Below are 20,000 nucleotides of genomic sequence, written 5' to 3' on the forward strand. Positions count from 1 at the left end.
TCTACATATGTATGATAATCTACATATGGGGTTGGATATGTAGAGTGAGAGATTGCTTGCATTATGAAGAGCATTATGAAAACTGTGGGTATGTGTGTGTGCATGTGTGTGTGTGTGTGCATGTGTCAGTGTGCATCAACTTGCATCTGAGACAGTAACAGAGCAGTCTGAAGTTGTGGGCTGTTTTTTCCCCTCATAGGTTCCTGTGTGTGTGTATGTGTGTGTGTGTGTGTGTGTGTGAGAGCTTGTATATTTGTGACAGATTTAGCACGAGCCACACAATACTTTTCAATAACACAATGCCAGGCTTGCAGTGGGGCCAATGTGATTTCTCTCACACAATAAGGATGTGTGAGAGAAATCACATTGTGTGTGTGTGTGTGTATTTGTGTCAGTTTAACGTAAAATGCTTCTGGGAGAATAAGTGAGTTTATGCTGTCAGTACACAGTTTCTTTGTCTTTGGCTATACGTGTGTGTGTGTGCGAGCGTGTGTGTGTGTGTGTGTGTGTGCTGTTTCTCCTATTCATATGTGAGTGCTAGCGTCATATCTGATAATGAGGTGCATGTGTGAGAAGTGAGGTTTGGAAGTAACAAGTCTTGCATGTGTTAACCAGTAAATGTGCACGGTGCCGGTGTGATTCTGAGGTGCTGCTGTTCTGCTTTCTTTCTACCTACCCCGACTCTATTGGAGCAAATCCTCTCTCCCCACCCCTCACTTTCCCCGCCCCCCCTCTCTCTGTCTCCCCCCCTTGCCCCCCCCCTCTCTGTCTGACCCCCCTCTCTTTGTCTCTCATGCCCCCCCTTGCCCCCCTCTCTGTCTGTCTGTCTGTCTCTCTCTCTATCCACCTCCGTATTGTTTCTCCAGCAAAAAATGACCAAATCTTGCCAATGAACAGCAACATTCTCTCTCCTAACAACAAACACAATGAGGTAAGAACTGCCAAGCGGGTCCCTTTGTTCACCGATGATTCACACCTGATGCACACTCTTACTCATGCACACACACACACACACACACACACACATCCTTCCAAAGCCACACTAGCTTCAAGCTTCACTGTTAAATGACAATCAGAAGAACCAAATCCCAGTCATTACAGGCCCCCCGTTGAGAACCGAGCTTCGACCACTTAAGGGTTCTTTAGGGGGCTTAGGGTGGGCTAACCGGTAGTCTGTAGGACATGATTGGTGGATTAGCAGTCACGGAACGGTTCTTCTGCGGCCCGCCGGGACGAGAGGAGAACCTGACCGGTGAGGAGAATTCAGAACATGATGAGGGTTTGCAGAGGTGCTGGGATATTTTTTTTTTAGGGGTGTCGGGTGCAAAAGTTAAAAGTCTGCACTTCGGATTTCCATCCATCCATCCATCCATTATCCAAGCCGCTTATCCTAATTAGGGTCGCGGGGATACTGGAGCCTATCCCAGCAATCACTGAGCGGCAGATGGGGAGACACCCTGGACAGGCTACCAGTCCATCACAGGGCCCAGACACACACACACACACACACACACACACACACACACACACACACACACACACACACATTCGCACCTAGGGACAATTTAGCACGGCCGATTCACTTGACCTACATGTCTTCGGACTGTGGGAGGAAACCTGAGCATCTGGAGGAAACCCACACAGACACCGGGAGAACATGCAAACGCCACACAGAGGACGACCTGGGACGGCCCCAAGGTTGGACTACCCCGGGGTTCGAACCCAGCACCGTCTTGCTGTGAGGCGAGCTGATTTCAGTGCTGCCTCAGTGATAGAGAGCCTCCATTACTGTCCAGATATGGAAATGGATGAAAAATAGTTTTCCCTCTACCGTATCAGTGAAGCTATATGTCTACACAGCTCCACGGAGAGTAAAGGTGCAAGACAAGTACCTCGCTGGTTGAGATGTGCTGAAAACCTGTCAGAGATGCAACCTGTGTCTGCAGGGCAACCTGGTAACTGTCACTTTCTCAACAGCTTGTTGGGTTTCTGTCAGCGCCATACTGAGAACAGATGGACGGCGTTTCTGTGAAACACGTGTCTGTCATAAACGAGACAAAACGGGATGCTGAATCTTATTGTCTGACAGTAGAATACCATGTCCAAAGTGACTGTGATTTAGACAGGAAGTCAGTGGGTCAGGTACTGCATTTTTACCCGAGTGCATGCAGATCAGCTGCTGCATCGTCTCATGGCTGAACACTGATGACAACTCACAGGTGCAGCAGACCGCTGCAATATACACAGGCTGCATCTGCGTGTGTGTGTGTGAGAGAGAGAGAGTGTGTGTGTGTGATATGTATGTATGTGTGAGAGTGTGTGTTTATGTGCGTCTGTGAGAGTGTGTGTGTGTGTGAGAGTGTGTGTGTATGTGAGTGTGTGTGTGTGAGAGTGTGTGTGTATGTGTGTGTGTGTGTGTGTGTGTGTGTGTGTGTGTGTGTATGTATGCATGCATTTGTTTGGTTCAGAAAGATAAAGACTGAGCTCATATGGTACATGCAGACCAGCACACATCACACATGACAGACAGATACACACAAACACATACACACGCACACACACACACACAAACACATGCACACAGAGCTCCCAGACACACCATGAGCACAACCATGCCTTGCGTGCATGTTATGTGGATGGCCCTCTAGGTTGCTGTGCATGTGTGCGCGCGCGTGTGTGTGTGTGTGTGTGAGGGTGTTAATGTATGTATGTGTGTGCATGTGTTTGTGTGTGTAGAGGGGGGGTCTTAATAAATTTTACAGATGTTGACTTTTTAAGTCAAATCCCAGTTCCACTAAATAATCTCCACATTGCATTGCATACCCCCCCCCCACCAGCCCCCTGCCCAAATCAATCAGGCGTGCGTGCGTGTGTGTGTGTGTGTGTGAGTGAGTGAGTGTGTGTGGATTAGACATCCGTCTCTCCCCCTCTCCCCCTCTTTTTTTCCCGGGTTATTATCTAGGGTGACATTAACCCAGATACAACAGACAGATTTGTGAATCCCCAATTATCAGACTCATGGTAGCTTTCACCATGACAACAACAATCTCTACTTCCTGGGTATCACTGTCACACACAGAATATAGATATGAGGACGCAACACACACACACACACACACACACACACACACACACACACACACACACACACATCATGGCATACACCTGGGAATTTCAATAGCAGAAGCATTGTGAATTTCTCTGCAACAAAGGACAACATCGTAGACACACGACGACTCGGACCTGGACCAGATGTGGCATGACACTGGGACTGGTCTGCCAGCCTAAATGTGTGAGTGTGCAAGAGAACGAGAGAGCGAGAGAGAGAGCGGGAGGGAGCGGGAGATGATGAATCGTACACACAGATAAGGGCACACAGAGGACCTCATTGTTCTTGTTTGTCAGCTTTCCCTCCTTTCTGTCTCCTCCCCCCTCTCTTCCCACACACACACACACACACACACACACATACACACACACACCCCAGTCCACCTTGTGACTCAGGTGCATAAACAGCCTCCAGAAGGAGAGGAAGGGCTTCTTTTCATCGGGGTGGCCTCTGGCCGCGTTGCCTCGCCTCCGTTGTGCGAGACCACAGCTCTTATCACGGCGGCGGACCAGTCACAGATTACAGACAGGAAGGAAGGAGAAGCAGGCTTGTTGACCGGATGATTGCCGTGCCCGACTGCGAACGCCGGCCGGCTGGGAGAGAGGTTGAGAATAGTGACTGGGGGGGGGGGGGGCGCTCTGTCCTCCCACCGCAACAGCTGGCGAAGTGTCCTTGGAAATGATATTTTTCACCCTAAATCCCTTCAGCGAAGCAGCCAACAGTAAAAGGCTGTGGTTAAACTGAACAGATCCCATGTGTGTGTGTGTGTGTGTGTGTGTGTGTTTGCGTGAGTAGGACGTGGAGCAGGAGGCTGTAAAAACTGTGCCTGCTTTAATATTTTCAAGATAAAAACAACTTTAAGTGTCTCTGGATAAATTATGTTTATGGTCCATGTGAGTAGATTCTCACTCAACGGCTGCTTGTAAGGTCTGTGGCTTTCTGTATGTGTGTGTTTGTGTGTGTGTTTGCGTGTGCAGTACATGCACAAGCTTACCTTGTGGTTCTTGACGTGCCGGTAGACCATCCAGTCCTCCCCGTTGGTGCTGACCTCCAGCTTGAAGGCGGTGACGTAGTAGGACTTCTGCGTCTCCTTGGAAACCGCCCCCTGTGTGACAATGCCCGTCAAAACTTTCAGGAAGTGGAGGTCAACCTAGTGGGGGGTGGGGGCAAAAAAAGACACAGAGAGAGATAGAGAGAGAACACCATCAGTCATCGTATGTTTTCAACCTGTCAGTAGCCATGTCAGTACACACCAGAGAGAAAGAGAATGAGCGAGAGAGAGAGAAATCATTCTTCGATCCCTTTTTTGTGAGAAATGGAACGTTATCTTGTATACAGCCACACTTATCTATATTGCCAGCTTATTGTCTAGAATATTTTGAAGTGAAGTTGAATTGACCTCTATCATATCAGTCACATGGACCATAAACATAATTTATCCAGAGACACTTAAAGTTGTTTTTATCTTGAAAATATTAAAGCAGGCACAGTTTTTACAGCCTCCTGCTCCACGTCCTACTCACGCAAACACACACACACACACACACACACACACATGGGATCTGTTCAGTTTAACCACAGCCTTTTACTGTTGGCTGCTTCGCTGAAGGGATTTAGGGTGAAAAATATCATTTCCAAGGACACTTCGCCAGCTGTTGCGGTGGGAGGACAGAGCGCCCCCCCCCCCCCAGTCACTATTCTCAACCTCTCTCCCAGCCGGCCGGCGTTCGCAGTCGGGCACGGCAATCATCCGGTCAACAAGCCTGCTTCTCCTTCCTTCCTGTCTGTAATCTGTGACTGGTCCGCCGCCGTGATAAGAGCTGTGGTCTCGCACAACGGAGGCGAGGCAACGCGGCCAGAGGCCACCCCGATGAAAAGAAGCCCTTCCTCTCCTTCTGGAGGCTGTTTATGCACCTGAGTCACAAGGTGGACTGGGGTGTGTGTGTGTATGTGTGTGTGTGTGTGTGTGTGTGTGTGTGTGTGTGTGTGTGTGTGTGTGTGTGTGTGTGTGAGTGTGTTTGTTCACTCTCTTCCGTGTCTCTGCACCATATGAGGTTCTCCCAGTGTGCATCAGTGTGTGTTGTGTAGGGCTGGGCAACAATTCAACATTATTGTTAACAGTCTTTCAATGGTATTGTATCGGGATGAAATCAGGATATTGTCATTTATATTAGCAAACAGTTCAATGTGGTGAACCATGAATTACTACACTAAGCGGTTTGGATAATGGATGGATGGATGGATAGACGGATGTTTCGATAGCGCCCAGCACTAGTGTAATGCAGCTTTCCATGTTAACTTACATTTCTGCAAGAACGTCCTCAAGAAAAAGTCTTGCAGACCCATTTTAATGGGGTGACAGTAGTGATTCTGTGTGTGTGCATGTATGTTTGTGCGTGTGTGTGTATGCACATGTATTTGTGTGTGTGTGTGCGTAAACATGTATTTGTGCGTGTGCGTGGGAGAACTTGCCACTGACCTGTATATACTCTTTGTTGCTGTCTTCAGCGGGCGTCCAGGCGTTGTCGTCGTTGTTGAGGCGTGCCTGACGCGGCGACCAGCGGTTATCGTAGAAGGACGAGGAGGCAGTGATCTGGTCGTCGCTGATCTTCCCCGACTCCATGCCGAACGCCGTGCTGCAGTGGAATGCTGACGGGATGGACGGAAGAGGAGGAGGGAGGAGAGAGAGCGAGAAAGAGAGAATTATTCAATCAGTCATCCTGACTTTCTTGGTCAAGACTATGGTGATGAGGGAGAAATGTAAAAAAAAATGAGAGGGGGAAGAAAGGAATTAGGAGAGGAAGAAAGAGCGGGAAGGATTAATAAAGGAAGGAAGGCAAGGAACAGAGGAAAGGTGCAAAGAAGTTATGAAGGACGGAAGGAAGAAAGTTAGGAGAAAAAAGTGAGGAGGCAAGGTGAAAAGTTAAAGGGAGAGGCAGAAAAACGAGATCAGAGGCATTATGGAGCTGAAGAAGGTGAGTCGGGGAGGTGATGAGAGAGAGAGAGAGAGAGAGAGAGAGAGAGAGAGAGAGAGAGAGAGAGAGAGAGAGAGAGAGAGAGAGAGAGAGAGAGAGAAAGAGAGGGGGAGGATGAGAGAGAGGTAAAAAGAAACAACGAAGAGGGTCAGCCAAGCTGAGGTAAATTGAGGTCAATTTAATCTATATTCTTCAAGAAAATAGAATGAGGCAGCCTTTAAGAAATCATGCTGCCCTGAGAGAGAGAGAGAGAGAGAGAGAGAGAGAGGGAGAGGGAGCGAGAGAGAGAGCTTGAGGGATTGAACAGTATTACGGGAAGGCCAGCTAGAAAGATTGAGAGGGTACAAAGAGCGAAGAAGAAGAAAGGCGGGCCTCAGCAGAGATGGAGGGAGAAGAAGGTGTGAAGTTCAGAGAAAATAGACAGAAACGGAAATTCAAACCCAGACACACACACACACACACACACACAATGACCCCCCCCCCTTACACAAAAAAAAAACCAAACAAAGTCAGGCCAAGATGGTGGCGTTCCAAACTCACAGTCGCTGACTTTCTTGTGTGTCATGTTGTATCTGGCAGAGAATCCGTCTTTGGCCACCGCCATGTCGGTATGGAAGGAGAGAGACAGCAGGCCGGAGGATGACTGGATCTCTGGGGGGATCTTTGTTCCACAATACCGACCAATCAGCGGACCCACTGCAAAGACACACACACACACACACACACACACACACACACACACACACACACACACACACACACAATATGAGCAAATTGCTGCAGCAGGGGAGCAGCACGCTCTGAGATGTAATCACACATTTTCTCTCCGGGAGGCGCATTATTTACAGTCGTGCGCCGCCGTATTTCAGCAGATATTTATAATAGCTTCACTTTGGCTTAAATGAGAGTCGCTCGGTTTAACCGCTGAATTTAAACGAGGCTGCTTGTTGAAACACTTTGCTGGAATCAAATCATGGCGTTTTGTGCCCAAGGTCCAACACGACGCACGCGTGGGAAGGTGCATTCCTTCAGCGGCGCCATTCCGGGCAACGCTGAGGAGAAGTCTTCTGTCTTTTGCAAGCAACTCCGTCCACCTTTTATTGACTCGCTGTACCGAACAGACTGGCTTTAAGACTATCAAAAACCTGTTTGAAGCATTGTGTTGCTTTCCCTTTGAGCACCACAGCAAGATTTTAGGACCGCACCGGAGACCTGCAACAACAGCAGGTGTCCTCCACTGAAATCAACGAGTCAATGAAAACGCCAGCAAAGTACTGTATGCGGACTCGCTCCTCTAGTAACCGCTGTCTGATGAGTCTCGGCATGATTCTCTCTATCCAGCTGTCTCCCATGTTTCCTTTCTCTCAGACATCCCTCCATCTGCCATGTGTGTCCCCGCCCGGGCCCAGTAGGGGGGTTGGAATCCCTGGCTTAATGCAAGCTGTACTGCCTTCGCCTGAAGAACCAGGCACAAGTGCACACACGTCACCCTATACTTGTGGGGACCCCTCATTGACTACATTCATTCCCTAGCCCTTAACCCTAACCTTAACCATCATTACTCCGTGCCTGATCCTAACCCTTACCCTAGCTTTAACCTAATCCTAATTCTAACCTTAACCCTAAACCCAAATCCTAACCCTTAAAATAGACCCTTTTCCTAATGAGGACCCATAAAATGTCCCCACAAGGTAGGTGGTTTCATGTCTTTATGTCCCCATTAGGATAGGAAAACGTGATGTACACACACACACACACACACACACACACTCTCAATACAAAGGATGGAGATTCTCAAGAGTAACTCCATCAGCAGTCACCAATTTTCCTTCCTTCCTTCCTTCCCTCCCTTCTCTCTTTTTTTCACCCACGGACTCAGTTCACAGGAATTGGGTTACAATTTAATTTCCTCCTAATTCATGACTTTGAATGGTAGGAATTGTTTCAACTATCAAACCCTCCGAATTCAAGGCTATAATTGGAATTTTAAAACCTACTTTGGTTTCCCTCTTAGCAAACGACAATGAAATAATTAGAATGAAACACCGGTTCTCTGCCGTACATTTCACACAAGAGAGAGAGATAGATTGTGTGTGTGTGAGAGAGAGAGACAAAGAGAGACAGAGTGTGTGTGAGAGAGACAGAAAGAGACAAGAGAGTGAGAGAGAACGTGTGTGAGTAAGACGGAAAGAGACAGCGTGTGTGTGTGTGAGAGAGACAGAGTGTGTGTGTATGAGAGAGAGAGACAAAGAGTGAGAGAATGTGTGTGTAAGACAAAAAGAGAGACAGTGTGTGTGTGTGTGAGAGAGAGAGACAGAGACAGTGTGTGTGTGTATGAGAGAGAGTCTGTGTGTGTCTGTGTGTGTGTGTGTGAGACAGAAAGAGAGACAGTGTGTGTGTACAAAAGAGTGTGTGAGAGAGAGAGACAGAAAGGGAGACAGAGTGTGTGAGAGACAGAAAGAGAGAGAGAGAGGCAGCACAGGAAGTTAACCACTCACCGCTGCTAATGTAGCTATCATCAGCTTGCTACAACAACTAACAAGTGGACCGACCATGGCGGCCACCATCAAAGCCTTTGATAACATCCTCAAATGGTTTCTGTGTAACCGCTTCCAGATAGACCGCCCGATAGACCACTTTCACAAAACTCTGCACCCCTATTGGCTGAACACAGATATCCATCGCGGCCCTCACTCTCACTAGCTGGGGGAGGAAGGAGGCGCTAGGTGATAAGACAGGGGAGAGCGAGGACAGACAGGGGGGATAGGAGAGAGAGCGATGATGGGTGTTATTATAAAAGGGGAAGCGGGGCATGGGAAAGGTCTATCCCTTTGGGGTGTTATGGCACTTTCAGCCCCCCATGTGAAATAATGTTTCCTCTGTATAATGTCAAGGAATGCTCAGGAAGGCCAGCTACGTCAAAGGGAGATATGGTTTATGATGAGAATGAAGACATTTGTTTGTATTTCTATGTGGGAGTGTTTTACATTGTGTAAATATACATGTGTGTGAGTCTGTGCACGGAAATGTTGTGTGGGTTTGGTTTGAAGCGATATCCTATTTATGATGTACATTGTGTTTCTGTGTTTGCATGTACTTATGTTCAAGCATGCATCTTACTGTTCTGTCTGTGTGTGTGTGTGTGTGTGTGTTTGTGTGTGTGTGTGTCTGTATGTATGCATTTGTCGGCACGCGATGCATCCTCTCACCCTGCGGAAGGCCGTCCCAGACGTCCAGCCAGTCGTACTTGCAGTCGCCCTCTCCCACCAGCAGGGGGTCATTCTCGAGGTCAAATGTGAGAAAGGTCAGGGTGATGTCCATGTGAGGCGGAGCGATGATCATGTAGGAGCACTCCAGATTATGGGGGTACTTGTCGGGGAACCCCGGGGACTCGATCATGCCGGAGGAGCTGGTAAAGTTACGGAAGCAGAATTCTGACCCTGAAACGGTACAAGGAGAAAGTCGAGAGATGAGCGATCGTTTACATGTGGGATAATGAACAGGCATGAGCAATCGATCACAGAGGGGATATCTCATCTCATGTGCAGAGGCGTTTCAGGGAGTCATTTGTCACTGACGGTGAAGTTGGAACGTACTGCAGCCGTACGAGGAAATGCATATACAAATGCACACACACATCAGGCTTGTGTTCGTGGGTGCACACACACACACACACACACACACACACACATATATATACAAACACAAACATACACAGTCAACAAGGCCCAGTGTGTGGAGAGCAAACACGGTGAGCAAGTGCTCAAGTGGGCGTGCCTAACGCGGCATCACGCCAGCCGACCGGGCTAACAGCGTTTTCTCGTCGGTCAAGTTCCTTCCACCTCGTCCGCCAGACCCACTCAACAACCTCATCACTGACTTTAACAGAACAACGCACATAATCACGGCTGCTTCCGCATTGATAACATCAACGGACCAATCAAGAGCCATCATCAGCCCATTTCTCTCGTTCTACACCCATATAATACAATATTATACCTTCCTCCGTTTATATATATACATACACACACACACACACACACATATGTACACTTTCTCTCTCTCTCACACACACACACAACAAACGTTGTGTAATGGGTCTAAGTGGGCTCGTTGCGGCAGCTCCTCATTAGCGATGCAGATTTATGCGCCCAGGACGGCTCACCTTGAGCGACGGCAGCTGTGTGGTTCAGATCATCTTCCCATCAGCCACTGCTCCCCGGGCCACTGGGGAGCCTGACTCACGGCCGAGTGTTTGTGGACTGGCACACAAATGAGGGGAAGGGATGACGGTCGGGCAGACACTCACGAACGAACACACGAAGGGACTTTACATAAATGTCTACACACACACCAGTGTGTACACATGCACACCATCCCCGTCTCATTTTTCATTCGTCGTCTACTTTAATTATTACCCACCTCAATAGGTCGGCTATAAACTTTCTCCGCCATCTATCTTGTTTATTCTACTCTGTAAAAAGGAGTTGGCACCTCGCACCTCTTTATTCACGTCCATTACTGAGACGGTTGGAGCGCTAATAGCGAGACTGAGCCAGGGCGTCGGGAGATAAAGAAGAATTTCTCTTCTTTAAACCCAAACAGTCAGGTTGTCTACCGTTATCTCAGCAGAGTTTCCACACCGGGCTGGGATTTTATTCAATATCACCATTAACCGTCTTGCAGCGATGAAGTTCGATATCGCCGTACTTGAATGCTAGTTTTGGTTCGACAGTGTAGCGACCTCGTACTGTTGGGAGTGCTGATTGGCGGAGTCAGTCTATCGTCCCCCGGCTCTCTGCCAATCACGGGAATGCGTGTTATGTCGGTCAGTGTGCATGCCTGTGGTTGGTGGAGCAGAAAAGGGAGGGGGCGCGGGCTGGCCCGCTGGTTACTGATTGGTTTTCGTTGTTTCGCGTTTGCGTGGACAGACCAGTGAGTTGTTGAGTTAATGGCGGTCTGTGCGGCGTGGCTGTGGCTGACAACAGCCGAGAATAAAGACGACGTTTGCGTGTAAATGCTGTAAATGTGGTCTTTATAGCGGTGAAGGCTACAACATTGTACTTAGCGCTACCGAACACTTTAACGTTTTGAGCCTCAGCCGGATTCTTAAACATAGTATTTTTTTTGCATTATGTTAGCCGATATCATGATATTGCTATCGTGTAAAATCCCATGTGATTATTGTGATGATAATAATACTGTACGTATCCCCCTGCACTAGCTCTACAGCGTGGCCCGCCGTCTATGAGCGCCGCCCTGCTCCGTCCGGTAGGCTCATGGCCGAGAACTGTAGGCACCAACTCGGAAGAATTTTTCCTACTTCTGTCAGAGTCAGGTACTTACCAAGTTTAAAAAAAACTTCCCTAGATAAAAAATGGCAGCAGGCAATAATTTGACGAAGTAAGAACTAACTTTTCTTAACTTATAAACGCACTTTCGAGCTAAAACAAGCGGCGAGAACACACGTTGCGTAGAATAAACGAACGGTTGCTACACGTATCCACAGCTAGTTTGCGATCCAACATGGCGGCAGCGAGAAAGTCACATGGCCGGCGGGACTCATGAATAAGCGGTGCGGTGTTCATGGCGACGCTGCTGTCGGAAAACACTGTGGTGGTGTTTTCACGACGCAGCATTCCTTCGAGGCACCGTTCCTTATTATCGGTCGGCCCATAAAAGCGAAGAGCGGTCCGCCGGCCGCCCAGGCCAGGCGTCTGGCCCGCCTCCTGTCCGCGCTTGGTAAATGACACAGATCTGACCCCAATCAGCACCGAGAGAGAGAGATAAGGCACTAGTGACACCGAAGCTCTCATAGAGCCCATTTTCTCTCTCTCTCTCTCTCTCTTGCAGCTTTCACCTTGCGCTCAGTTTTTCATTTTCCCACTTCTTCGTTAATTCTCCCACACACCTTCCCCCCCCCCCATCATTTCTACACATTCCATCACTGTCACAGATTTGCTTCCTCTCTATTTCTGTCTATCTTACGAAGCCCATCTCTCCCACTCACACACATACACACACACACTTCTTCCTAAATGGTATCTGTGTATGCATCTATCTATCTATGTATCTACCTATCCATCTATCTTTCTATCCATCGCACTGAGCACATTAACATTCAGGTGCATGTTACCCTCTCTACAAGTTAAAAGCAGCGCTCAGCCTCTCATGTCGACTCCTTCACACACTGACATCAATACACCACCGGCTCATCGCTCCCTGTGCTGGGTGTCAGGGTGCTTACACACACACACACACACACACACACACACACACACACACACACACACACACAATAACACGGAAAAAAGGAACAGTGAAGCATGTCTGCAATTTAAATCCCACCTCTGCCGTCTCCCAACCCCCCCCCCCCCGAGTAACTCACCTCAGCAATGTGTGCATGTCTGTCTGTTAGTGCCTGTGTGCCCCCCCCCCCCCGTGTGTGTGTGTTTGTACTACCACTGTGTATGTCCGCAGTGGGCAAACAGAAGGTCAAAAGGAGTGACTGGAGCAGTCAGGGGGACGCGAGAGCGATAGGGCGCATGCATAACGACACCGCGGCTCTGTTGTGCTTACATCGCAGCAGCCGAGCATGTGCGCATGCACTATGCATGAGCCACGCGTGTGTGTGTCTTGGTCTCTGGGAGCGTGTGCGTGGGTGTTTGTATTTCTGCGCTTTTTGAGATTCTGCGTGTCCGTGTCCCAGTATTTGTGCGCCCGTGTATCTCATTGTGAGTTTCATCACGTGTGTTTCCATTTTCCTTACATCTGCACCAGTTCTTCAGCGTGTGCAATTTTTGTCTCCCATATATGCGACAGTGTGTATATCTCTGTTTGATTCCCGTGTGTGTGTGTGTGTGTGTGTGTGTGTGTGTGTGTGTGTGTGTGTGTGTGAGACCCAGTAACACACTTGCCTTGTTTCTTAGTGGGTCATGGAGTTGTAGCCTGGAATCCTACTGACAAAAACTTCAATCTGAGCACAGCTTGACTCCACCACCTCCTTATCCTTAACATAGCGCTCTGTATGGGGGGCGCACAAGTGTTGTGTGTGTGTGTGTGTGTGTGTATTCTATAGTGGGTGTGCAGTGCAATTAATTCATACATTAAACAATGTTCAAAACAACGTGCAGACTTTTAGATGTGTGCACGCTTGTGTTGGTTTGTCTGGCTGGTGTTTTTGTGCGTGCTTGTGTGTGATTGTTCACATATGCATGGGTAGCTTCTCTTTATTTATTTTTTTAGCGCTCATTACTTCACAGTGTATGAACATGTTAAAAACAAGCCCCCCCTCCTCTCCTCGACCCATCTTCTCTTCCATCACTCACTCACTCGTGCACACACACTCATGCGATGTGCATCCCCCCCGGTTGGTGCTTGCATCCTGCCATGAGCTGCCATTTGGCAAGAACTGTCTTCTGGCAAAAAGGGGGTGGTCATGGTGTGTGTTTATGTGTGGGTGTGTGTGTGTGGGGGGTGGTGTATAGGATTGGGGGTGGGGAGTTGCTGGGTAGAAACCACTCCAGTATTAACGCTTGAGCACCTAATGTAGCAGCGGCTCCACATGTTGTGTCAGACCCCGCCCCCCCCCCCACACACACACACACTCATCCCTCACACACACACACACACACCCTCCTTCTCTCTCATCTTTCCTCCTCTCTCCTCTCCATTCCCTCTTCGACTCCTCTCGTCTCGGCTGCGACGCACCGAGTCTGCGTTCATTCATTCCTTTTGCTGTCACCTCGCCCCCCCCCCCCCCCCCCGTCTGGGCACCGCGCCTCGTGCTGCGAGGGCTAACCTCCCTGTCTGGGCGACTGCTGCCTGTCAAAAGGGTGCACCCCTCCTCCTCTCCCCTACCTGAGTGCTGCATCCGTCTTGGTGCACACCTACTGCACATGCACAGACACACAAGCCTCCTCCCGCTCCCTCTCGAGGAGCGCCACCCAACGACAGACTCCTCCCGCGGGCACACACACGAGGAAACGTGTGTATTGCAATGTGTTTGTGCGGTAGTGTGTGTGTGTGTGTGTGTGTGTGTGCATGGTGTGTGTTTGTTGCCTTGCTGATTGCGTGACAGACGGGGGTGGAAGAGGGGGTGGGGGCGGGGGTTGTGTCTGAGAGGGAAACCAACAACAACAACAACAACATCCTGAACAACAAGACGACTCGGTGGAAAAAAAAAAAAAGTAAAAACAACCGCGTCTGCATGCCAGGGCTCAACACGTTTATGGACCTGGGGAGACCTGGGGTAGAGCGCGCGCCAGCGGAGCTTTATATAGGGTGGGACGGAGCCAGGCGTGATTACGGGACGGGACGGAACGCTATCATCAAGTCTTTTTTAACCACCCCGAGGTGGCAAAGATGAAAGCGTGACAACACAATAAATAAACAGGCTGCAAGATTCCAACGGCGCGTGATCACAGTGTTCCCGGAACTTTCCCTGGACGGAGGGACCGGTGTTGTGACTGGGGCACCGCTCCTCCGGGCGGTACTCCAGCCGTGACCCAGCAGGCCGCCATGCCAGCAGTCACCAGCGGTCGTGGGGGGTGGGGGTGGGGGTTGGTTGGGGGTTGCTGTGCACGTCTGGCACAGGCTTGGCTGCAACCGCGTCTGTTGCTGTAGCACTGGAGGTGGGCTTTGGGGGTGAGGGGGGTGCAAACCATGTAAGGGGGCGGATGGATGGGCTGGGGGGCAGCTTCTGCCAGCAAGTCTTCCCCCTGTAGCCGTGGTAACAACATCAGGGTCACGTGACTGTGAATGAATGTGTGTGTGTGTGTGTGTCGGATAAAGGGTTAAGCACGCATGAGTAAGAGCAAAGTAGGGCACAACAATAATGAAGAGGGGCGCCGCTCCCTGCTCTTTCACTGTACATCAGCGTTGTCATGTGTGAGACGGTGTGTGTGCACATGCACGTGCATGAGGGAGGCGGGTCCGGGGGGGGGGGGTCGGGATTGAATGGTTGTTATTTCGGGACAGACGCTCATCCTCGCTTCCCTGAGGAGGTGGGTTGGGTTAGCCGGGAGGGGGGGACGGACGAGGCTTGAACATTGAGTCAAGGGGTCGACTCTCAGCATCACTGGAAATAATTAACTTTCTCCGCGCTGTGTCCCATTATGCACACAAACACAAACACACAATCGCACTCACACACGCAGCCCCCCCTCCCGGAGATGTTACAGTCACCACTTATGTAACAGGGTTGATTGAACAAAACAAAAACAAGGCTGAATTTCATTATTGCACGGCGCACAAACAAGGCTACGATCGAACGCCACTTGTCGTTCTCACACACACACACACACACACACACACACACACACACACACACACACACACACAGTAGACATGGAAAAGAGAGGTCAAAGTGTGCCTTAAGCCGTACTGTCTGTTTAAGACGGGAGGGAAGCTGGACAGACACACCTCCCAGTTGTATGTTGACCCAAGATTCCTATCTGGACAGGGACGCACCCCTTAAAAACACACACACACACACACACACACACACACACACACACACACACACACACACACACACACACACACACACTGTGTACATGCACATGCAAATACAGAGCGGATACACACAGACATAGTCACACACACACAATACAAAACAGACGTAGTCAGTCCTGTTGGATCTAAATCTAACATGCCGGCATTTGAGTTTGACGCACGAAAACACAGACACACACATGCAGATGCTCTCTCTCCCGCTCCCTCTCTCGCTCTCTTTCACACACACACACACACACACACACACACACACACACACACACACACACACACACACACACACACACACACAAGCAACGCATCCTCATAAACAAATAGAGCTCCAGCCTGCGTACTTCTCAGCACTGCTCGGCCGTATTTAGTGGAAATACTTGGCACGAGCCTGCCACGGTAAGACAAACAGCCGTGATGAGAGAGCAGGCGGGAGGAGGAAACGCACTAATTAACACATGGATTCCAGCACACAGCCAGAACACACACACACACACACACACACACACACACACACACACACACACACACACACACACACACACACACACACACACTCTTACACTTCTGTTGTTCTCTCCCTTACCTCAATGTCCGCCTCTGTCCCTCTTTCACTTTTTCTGAATCTCTCTTTAGCGTGCACATAAACACACACACACACACACACGGAGACACACACACACACACACACACACACTGTCACACAGTCTGGCTCTGAACCAAAAATGATCACAGAGACAAACCCACACACAACATCACACTGCCTCCCTGTTCATTAAGACCGAATCTCAAACAACCAGCTCGCTGTAACCACCCACACACGCAGTACGAAGGCACCTACACTGCACGCACACACACATACACACACACACACCTACTCATGCTCTTATATCCCATCCCCAGCAGATACATAACAGGATCTTGTTTAAAGCCATGGCAACCGCATCCCCCATCAAGCCATCCATCTGAGTGCGTGTGTGTGTGTGTGTGTGTGTCCGTGTGTGTATACATGATAGATGTAATCTTCAGTATTATATCTGTCGAGGTTTGAGCTGGTGGCCCTGGAAACAGAGCTAAACGTCAAATCTGGGTCACATTCACTTGACGAGAAAGCAGAGGAGACATTTTCCCCCCCTCGCTCGACGCACACTCGATAGAGACTTACCGTTTTGTGCCGCACAAAACCGTCACACACAGTTACGAGTGTGGAAACCCGTCCGCTGCCTTTCGTCCATTTTGTCCCAATCAACAGAGAAGGTTGAGGTACGTCGTGTAACCCGAGTATCCAGGGGGCGCAGGACACGATAATAAATGGATGCCGCAGGTCGACAAAACATCAGAACACGTCCACATATAGAACATCAGCAAGAGACATGAGGAACTTTAACCTTTCAGCTGCCTCGAGGCCAACCTGACCATGTTCCTAACAACCCCCCTCCTCCCCACACACACACACATCTGCCCCCCCCCACCTTCAACACAAACACTCGCCTTCCTGCCACCTCACCTGCAAAGTGCACTTCACCTCCGAAAGCAAATTCCTCTTACAGCTCATCCCTATCCCTTATCTCTCCTCCGCCTCTACCCATAAACCTTTAACCCTAACCCCCCCTCCCCTCCCCCCACCTCACCCACTCCAAAGCACCTGGGAGCTTTCTCCTTCTCCCTCTTTCCATCCCTCCGTCTCCCCGGAGGAAGTCGGTCCCACTCCAATTAAGAAAGCATTCTTCAGATGCTTTGGGGGCATAAAAGTCGTTAAAAAGCTTTCCCCCCCCGCCCCCCACACACCCACACACACACACCCACACACACACACTTATTTCAGTCAAACTTTTGTTTACTTCCTCCAGCCACCTCGGCTGATGGTAATTACTTGGAGAGTGTTAGGGAGCGCTTGGTGCACCGGGGCAAGAAGGGGGGCGGGGCGGGGGGTGAGAGATCATAAGTCATGGGCCATTAGCCGGAGGCAGAGAACAGGCTCAAACTTAAACAAAATCATTGACTTAAACGTTAATGTGTAACAACTTACGACGGCGAAAGACATCTCTGTGACAGAACAATGTCTCACTATCTACGACAAGACACAAGCTGTCGCTTCTTAATATTGTAGCGAATTCAGGGGGCAGCCGGGAACTGCCGCAGCCCGGAGGCGAACCCGGGTCTCCCGCACCACGGGCGACTACGTTAACCAGTCGACTAAAGGGTCCAGGCTCGCGATTCTAGTCATCCGAGGTCGTTACAATGTGTTGGTGCTTCACAGGAAACGAGATCTTGGTTGAAGTAGTTACTAGCAGACACACAAACTCTATACATAGTTTCCGGAAAATATTCAACACGGATCACAGGATACCTAAAAGTCTTCCTCAACTAACCGAAACTCCTCTTCCGCTTCGCATCCTTGACGAAAATCACTAGCATGTGCTAATCGACATTTTAATCCGACATGAAATCCACAATGACTCTGACATTATTTATGGATCCAAAAAACACTTTCTGAACGATTTACATGAGACTAACTCTGGGTGATATGGACATTACTATTATTATGACAATCACGGCGGATTTGCACACAATATCGGTAAATATCACGACATCTGTTCACACGATGCAAAAACACCATGTTTATGAATCCACTGGGTAAATGTGAAGCATTACACCAAGTTACGCTATCCCAGCCGATAGCCATCACGCTAAAGAGGACCAAAAAATGTCATGTCTAACTTTCCAGACTGCCGCCCACCTGTTCTGAAGATCTCGTAGCGGAGAGAGAAGCCCGCCCCCTGGTGGGCGTAGTCGGAGACGAATCGGATCTGAAGGGAGGGCCCGGACGAGATGATTGGCGCCGGGGCGATGTTGCTGCAGTGTCGGCCCAGCACGTCGGCGGCGTCCGAAGTCCCATCACGGATCTCGATAAAGTCATACCTGAGGAAGAGGAGGAGGGAGGAAGGTGGGAGGGAGGAAAAGAAAAGATGGTGATTATTTACCGGTTTACACCTGTTCTTCAGCAGATGGTCAACTGAAACGACATGGAAGTGAATGTAGAGACGAAAAGAGTGAGAGATAGATAGAGACAATGTTATGGAGGCTCTTCAACGAGCTCCTTCTGACGCCATGTATAAATTTGTTCACTGGTGTGTGAGTCAGTGAGCGCACAGGCTTGTAACCAAAAAACTGCTGGTTTATTAAAACAACAAGAACCAGGTGACACGAGGCCGATAGCGTTACATACCGAGTCTATTTGTATGCCAGAACACAGTATATAGATCCCAGAACACATTGATTGATCCCAAGATACGGTGGCTCATCGTGGACAAATAAGACAATCATTTAGCCAAAACGAGCTACAAATGTGATAAAACATGAGATTATAGTTGTTAAACTGTTAATTTTGGTGTCAGTCATTTCCTAACAGACATGCTAACATATGCAATACATTAATCTATCAATTGGGTATTTATTTGACTGAATATAGAGTTTAAAAGCAGGCAGTCATTTTGACCGCCCATGGTCGTTTTCGGTAGGAGTGAAATCCTGGTCGTTCTAGTGTTAAGAACCCCAGGTCTGTGCTTTGTCTGGAGCTGCTCATGGTTGACTGGCTTCGAACAGCAGCGTTTGTTTGTTTTTTTCCCAACTTTTTTCCAAGTATTAAGTATTATTTAAGCATTAAGTATTCAAGTATTATTTAAGTATTAAGTATACAAGTATTAAGTGTTCAGTATTATTTAAGCATTAAGTATTCAAGTTTTATTTAAGTATTAAGTGTTCAAGTATTAAGCATTATTTAAGTATTAAGTATTTAAGTATTAAGTATAATTTAAGTATTAGGTATTCTAGAATTAAGTATAAAGTATTATTTAAGTATTAAGTGTTCAAGTATTAAGTATTATTTAAGTGCCCTGTGATGGCCTGGCGGCCTGTCCAGGGTGTCTCCCTGCATGCCGCCCTATGACTGCTGGGATAGGCTCCAGCACCCCGCGACCCTGAGGCGGTTTGGATAATGGATGGATGGGCACATGTGGGCTCAGATGCAGGGCAGCGCGCGTCATTTCCGCGCCAAGCGCCGAGGAAACACACCGCCGCGTCGAGGCACCGTCACAAGTAAACACGTCTCCATGCGGATCCCAGCTTTGTTTGGCTGAGAGAGACCCCCCCCCCCCCGTCAGCTGTTTGCCCCGTTGCCAGCTCCGGTACACTGAACCACTCCTGGCTTCTGCTGGGGACCACTAGCCCAAGCTCACCTCGCTTCAACTCAATGGCAGCATTGTTCGGTCTGCGGAGCGGGCGGCTGCAGGGCAGAGAGGACGGAAGCAGCTGTTCAATAAGCAAAGACAAATAAATCTAATTGTTTCTAGATAACAAGCGAGTAGAAGGCGGTCCAAAGGGGTCGCCGTGCATGCAGGGGGACAGCT

The 20,000-nt window shown here is 49.2% G+C and overlaps 1 protein-coding gene across 1 annotated transcript in view; it reads right to left on the bottom strand.

Annotated features, from left to right (window-relative positions):
- Positions 1–20,000, bottom strand: part of nrp2a (neuropilin 2a) — an 81,165-nt gene that overhangs the window by 28,635 nt on the left and 32,530 nt on the right. Inside the window, exons 5-9 of the mRNA XM_056301095.1 lie at positions 18,332–18,513; positions 9,294–9,524; positions 6,625–6,780; positions 5,589–5,758; positions 4,104–4,259 (exon numbers count right to left, since the gene is read on the bottom strand). Coding sequence (XP_056157070.1) covers positions 4,104–4,259; positions 5,589–5,758; positions 6,625–6,780; positions 9,294–9,524; positions 18,332–18,513 — 895 coding nt within the window. The remainder of the gene's footprint in view (positions 1–4,103; positions 4,260–5,588; positions 5,759–6,624; positions 6,781–9,293; positions 9,525–18,331; positions 18,514–20,000) is intronic.

Source organism: Lampris incognitus, chromosome 21, assembly GCF_029633865.1.
Source record: "Lampris incognitus isolate fLamInc1 chromosome 21, fLamInc1.hap2, whole genome shotgun sequence".
Lineage (NCBI taxonomy): Eukaryota > Metazoa > Chordata > Actinopteri > Lampriformes > Lampridae > Lampris > Lampris incognitus.